Here is a 5,682-nt window from a genome sequence, read left to right as displayed (position 1 = left end):
CATTCAATTTCACAGAATCCACAGTATGCATGGCTGTCCTGTTGGGTTTGTTGGTTTTCTATACCTTTATTTTACCCCATAAACTAAACTAAACTAAAACTAAAATCTATACCCCAGAAACTTATCTGGGGTATAGAGTTTGAAATGTTAATAAAACCAGTGATTTTCTTGCTGCTGTTGAGGCACTGCTATTATTTCGAACACAACTGTATGTCTTGTTTTTTTGTTTTTCCTCCCTGCCTTATCTGTGTTAATGTTGTATACCATGTGATGTGATGTGATCTGCAACCTAATTTCCCTATGGGGACAATAAACATGAACTAACTAACATATACATATACATATACACATATATATATACACACACACACACACACACACACACACACACTTTATAAATACACTTTATATATACAGCGATCACATTTCACAAGACCTATTTTGTGTGCTGTATTATGACATCACAAAATGTGGGGTCGTGTGACCTCTGAGGGAGCCGTGGAATTGGCCACAAAATGTCGGTAGAAACTTTAAAGGCTGTGTGTGTTACCCCAGAGACGTCAGATCAATAGTATGTTGTATGTACTCCACATGCACCATATCGTATGTACTTTCTCTATAGACTTCGCATTTGTACTAATTGAATCTAACTTTTTGCATTCTCCAGGGGGGGACAGAGACCTCCCCACATGAATGTGGTTCAAAGCCACATCATTTGCATATGCAGACTACCCACCCTAACACAAGGAAGCATTTAAAGACTGAACCTTTCAGTCATGTGAGCCACTGCTTTCCAGGAGCTCAGCTGGACTGTGATCTCACTATGTCTATCTACTGTGAACTGCTGATACTGATCCTTACACTGACTCTTGACGGTCAAGGTAAGTTAAGTTTTTATGGCATTATATACTTAACTGTTTATAGTTGTAGTTTAGCATGCGTTTGTACCACATTCCATGAGAAACTACATTCCACTATCAGTACTGTGAGACATTCACAGGGCGGCTGTGGCTCAGTGGTAGAGCGGTTGCCTGTCAATTGGAAGGTTGGTGGTTCGACCCCTTGGCCCTGCAGTCCTGTGTCGAAGTGTCCTTGGGCAAGACACTGAATCCTGAGTTGCCCCCGGTTCTGCGCATCGGAGCGTGAATGTGTGTGAGTGTTTATCTGATGAGCAGGTGGCACCTTGTAGGGCAGCCTCGGCCACAATAAGTGTGAATGGTAAATATATGTATATAAATACAGCACATTTACATTTGGTGCATGACGATAGATAAACTTGTCACACCTGCACGTTTTTTAAGTTCATACAGGGGAAGTCATTGGAGGTCATGAGGCTGTGCCACATAGCAGACCCTACATGGTGCTTTTGGAGATGCACATGCAGAATGGTAAAACCAAACACTGCGGTGGCTTCCTACTGAATGAGGACTTTGTGATGACTGCAGCCCACTGCCAAGCCTGGTCAGTTTAACACAATTTATGATTTACTGGGAATTTTGATAACATGTATTCTAACAACAACCTTCTCAAACATTAAGTCTGGAAAATATCGTTTGTGGTTTTGGGAATTGTGACCTAAAGCTGAGTCTTTTAATATTTTTTGTTTTATACATACAATGCCATGACAAAACAAAAACTTACTCCCAGGTAACTTTTTTGCTCTTAATTTTGTAATTTCAGTTCCTACACAGACCTCCTAGGAGTTCACGATTACAATAAGAGAAATGGAATCCAGCGTATATCTGTGGTACAAACATTTCCACACAAAGGCTATGATAAAAAGGATTTCAGCAATGACATAATGCTTCTTAAGGTAAAATAAAACATAATGGTCCTTCCTGTACTTGTCCTTATTGCCAGAAATGTATGATTTCCAATTTTTTTTGTTTCTTTTTAATATATACTTTTCTCTTTCCCTGTTCCTCAAGTTGAGCTCCAAGGCAAAATACAGCAGAAATGTGAGACCTATTGCTCTGGCAGGCCAGTTTGATTGCTCTCTGCCAAAATCATGTAGAGTCTCCGGTTGGGGAGCAACATACAACACAAAGGACATCAACCACATGTCTTCCGTACTCATGGAAGCCAATGTAACAATAATTGACAGTAAGGAGTGTGAAAAGGAAAAATCATATTGCACTAAGGGAGCAACTGGACCTGGTAAGGTACGTATTTTTGTAACATAAAATGGACAAAAATAAAACATTGGGCAACAATAATAGTAACTAATTTGGTGTTGTTACCCAAGTAATCACTACATACTGTGTGTGTACTTCCAGGGAGACTCCGGAGGTCCGCTGGTCTGTGAAGGTGAAAAGGCGTACGGTGTGGTGTCCTCAGGTTGCCTAAACAAATACATGTATGCTAAGATTCCTGACTACAGAAGCTGGATTGATTTGATTATGAACTAACATTGAAAGCTCCAATTCATCATCAATTTGAATTGAATGTTTGTATAACATTGGGGAGCTGATAATTGAGATGCTAATATTTCAACTTATTCTAAACTGTCAGTCCAAAGACTGGACTTGCTTACTTTATCCAGATTAATTTCAAATGTGCTTCACGTTGACATTACCAAATGATAGAAAATGACCTGTTTGAGAAAGTGATTCAAAAGAGTGAAAATATATTAATGTAATTTAGTTTATGTTTGGGATCTTTTCATCATACAGCTGTTTTTTTGTGTTGCTGGGGGCTTTGAACTTGACATTTTATTTGAATAAACATTAATCCAAGAGAATTTGACCCAGGCACATGCAGGTTTAAAAAAAAATCATGACACATTAATTAGACTTATAATAGACTCAATACTGTTTAATAAATGTAATATCTTCAGACAATCTACGTCATCCTGCTTATAAATATAACAGTATTTGCATTACATTACTGCTTGTGCATCTTCTTTTTGACTTGATGAAATGATCTTTTAAGTTTGTTTTGTGCCGTCGTTTTAAACAATAAACTGTTGTTCTCCGAGTACCACTGTACACATCTGTTTAAGCGTAAATTAAATCAACAAAAAGACAACACTTCCGCCTAGTGAACAAAGTGTATCATGCAGCTACAAATTGTTCACTCATTGAAGTCACAGCTGAAACTCTTCTCTTTTATAAGTTATTATAAGTCTCTGCCTGTTAACAGAACCTGCAATTGCATTTGTAGCTAAATCTGACAGAGAGGTTAAGGATGAACTTTCAAATTACACTTTCCAATTATACAAGTACATCCTGTTGACATTTTTAGATTTTTTCAGGCCGGGCCACCTTTTTACTACACCTCCATCACCATGCTCTCTTACTATTAAAGTTGTGGGTCAGTTATATCCAGTTATGTTAACTTGTAAGTTTAAACTTGTTTCAACAGACACCTCTTCAGTAATTATGGGTGTTTTACATATCTAAATCTACAGTACGAGATTCATCTACACCTCCTGTGTGATGATTCCCATCTTATCTTGGCTTTACATTCCTAATTTGTATGAAGGTAAAATCATTAAACCCGTTATTTGGATACATAGGTTGTCTATCTGTGACAAGCATATCCCACATAATGACATAATTGGCATAGTGCCTTGAACATATTCATAGAAGAGGATGAAAACTTTTGAAATTACAAAAGCTTGCCATTAGCACCACCATCAGGCTGATTCCTCTGTTTACATGACTATATTAGTGATTGCATTGTTGAACTTAAACATAGAGACTTTGTTCACTGAATAATTCATAGGCCCAGAGCTGGAATGAGGCCATAAGATTGGTAAAAACACCGATACGCAAGTATAAAAAGTTGCTTAAGCTTACCACAAAATGTTTCATAATGCAACTCTATCAGTCTTGTACATATTAAGTAATAGAGCGTGCATTGAAATACACTGTAAGCATGCTTCTGACTGTATCAAGTGTAATTTAAAATCCTGTACCAATAAATTAAAGTAAACACTGCAAAATCGTAATCCTACTTTAAAACTAATAAATAAAGCTAAGTGCTTTTAGAGTTTTCAGAAGCAAGACACGTTTTTTTTATTAATATCTGTACATTAACATCAGAAACACTACATAACAAGCTCCTTCACTTACATCACTGTGGCACTCCCCATAGCTGCTCCGCTGGCTCTGTAGTGGATCTCAACATCATCCTGACTCCTGAAATGAAGGATGATGTCTTCTGGACCTACAAAACAAGGGAGGCACAGAAAGGTGAAAACACGACGGCAAGGTTTTATTAATAATTAGTTTTGCCAGAACTTCTTTTACAGCGTTGCACTACGTCTTTAGTTTTTTGTTTCCTGTGGCTGTGATTGCCCCAGGGGGCATAGCAGGTAACTTTATACGTGTCATCATTTTATTAATCATGATTTCAAATTCACAAAAGTAATTTCTATAAAAGAAAATCTTTATTTAAAGTTGAAATAAATGAAATGCAACAATATAGCACTAAAGACTCTGAATATACTGTAAGTACATTTTATAATTTAATAACTGCTGAATCCTTAAGCAGCTCTGGCAATTTATTTATCCCTTAACTCTTTTATACAATGGTATGTGTTTGTTACTGCACTTGTTTAAGAAAAAATTAGAAATATAAATATATATATACTCTCAAGGTCAATATAGCTTGATTTTCAAGGTCTTAATTTTAAAACCGTACAATCAGAATGCTCTGAAATGACCTGAGAGACACACTGGATAGGTGATGTCTCCCCCAGATTTGGAATGAAGCTGGCATAACGTCAGGAGTCCTTTTAGAGTAGCCTGAAAAAGAGAAAAATATGCCTTTAACAGCCTGAAAAAATGTCAATATAGCTTTACTCTCAAGGTCAATATAGCTTGATTTTTAAGGTCTTCATTTTAAAACCGTACATCAGAATGCTCTGAAATTACCTGAGAGACACACTGGATAGGTGATCTCCCCCAGACTTGGAATGAAGCTGGCATAACCTCAGGATTCCTTTTAAGAGTAGCCTGAAAAAGAGACAAATATGCCTTTAACAGACTGAAAAAATGTCAATATAGCTTTACTTTTAAGGCGTTAATTTGAAAACAGTACATCAGAATGCTCTGCAATTACCTGAGAGACACTGGGTAGGTGTTGTTTCCCCCAGACTTGGAATGAAGCTGGCATGACGTCAGAATTCCTTTTAAGAGTTGCCTGAAAAAGAGACAAATATGCCTTTCACAACCTGAAAAATGTCAATATAGCTTTACTCTTAAGGTCAATATAGCTTGATTTTTAAGGTCTTCATTTTAAAACCGTACATCAGAATGCTCTGCAATTACTTGACGGACACACTGGGTAGGTGACGTTTCCCCCAGACTTGGAATGAAGCTGGCATAACATCAGTATTCCTTTTTAGGGTAGCCTGTAAAAGAGACACATATGCCTTTAACAGCCTGAAAAAATGTCAATATAGCTTTACTTTTAAGGCGTTAATTTGAAAACAGTACATCAGAATGCTCTGCAGTTACCTGAGAGACACACTGGGTAAGTGTTGTTTCCCCTAGACCGGGAATGAAGCTGGCATAACGTCAGGATTCGTTTTTAGAGTTGCCTGAAAAAGAGACTCGGGGGCCAGTCGGCTGTTCTGGGTCTGGGGGGTTTGCTGCGGCGGTGTAACACCAAATTCTGTGACCACCGTATCTTGTGACTGTAGGGGGCGCTGTTGCCACTGTGCAGGTTGAGCTT

At 37.8% G+C, this 5,682-nt stretch overlaps 2 protein-coding genes and 2 long non-coding RNA genes across 5 annotated transcripts in view; 3 read left to right on the top strand and 1 right to left on the bottom strand.

Moving 5' to 3' along the window:
• The window catches only part of LOC117950358, a 10,555-nt gene extending 8,273 nt beyond the window's left edge, over nt 1-2,282 (bottom strand). Inside the window, exon 1 of the long non-coding RNA XR_004657874.1 lies at nt 2,103-2,282. This is a non-coding gene — a long non-coding RNA (uncharacterized LOC117950358). The remainder of the gene's footprint in view (nt 1-2,102) is intronic.
• The window catches only part of LOC117950355 (granzyme B(G,H)-like), a 12,550-nt gene extending 9,571 nt beyond the window's left edge, over nt 1-2,979 (top strand). Inside the window, exon 7 of one of the 2 annotated variants that reach the window (XR_004657873.1) lies at nt 2,512-2,979. The gene's annotated coding sequence lies outside the window, so the exon portion shown is untranslated. Of the gene's footprint in view, nt 1-2,433 lie in introns of both variants that reach the window. The other variant, XM_034881316.1, reaches the window with a different exon arrangement.
• LOC117950360 overlaps nt 1-5,682 on the top strand; it is a 340,112-nt gene that overhangs the window by 119,836 nt on the left and 214,594 nt on the right. The gene's annotated exons all lie outside the window — the stretch shown is intronic.
• LOC117950354 (granzyme B(G,H)-like) lies at nt 659-2,979 on the top strand. Its single transcript, XM_034881314.1, has 5 exons — nt 659-881; nt 1,302-1,461; nt 1,681-1,813; nt 1,929-2,162; nt 2,277-2,979. Exons 1-5 carry the CDS (start codon nt 722-724, stop codon nt 2,406-2,408), a joined length of 819 nt encoding a protein of 272 aa, XP_034737205.1. The 5' UTR covers nt 659-721; the 3' UTR covers nt 2,409-2,979.

Source organism: Etheostoma cragini, chromosome 9, assembly GCF_013103735.1.
Source record: "Etheostoma cragini isolate CJK2018 chromosome 9, CSU_Ecrag_1.0, whole genome shotgun sequence".
Taxonomy (NCBI): Eukaryota; Metazoa; Chordata; class Actinopteri; order Perciformes; family Percidae; genus Etheostoma; species Etheostoma cragini.
The sequence above is the reverse complement of the archived record's forward strand: the minus strand, read 5'-3'. Positions and strand labels throughout refer to the sequence as shown.

What these genes read in the sequence shown, in the direction of transcription:
- LOC117950354 (XM_034881314.1), top strand. Translation starts at nt 722, where the DNA reads ATGCAGACTACCCACCCTAACACAAGGAAGCATTTAAAGACTGAACCT. An exon ending in GCAGCCCACTGCCAAGCCTG is followed by an intron (nt 1,462 to 1,680) that starts GTCAGTTTAACA and finishes TTGTAATTTCAG; the next exon opens with TTCCTACACAGACCTCCTAG. An exon ending in GAGCAACTGGACCTGGTAAG is followed by an intron (nt 2,163 to 2,276) that starts GTACGTATTTTT and finishes GTGTACTTCCAG; the next exon opens with GGAGACTCCGGAGGTCCGCT.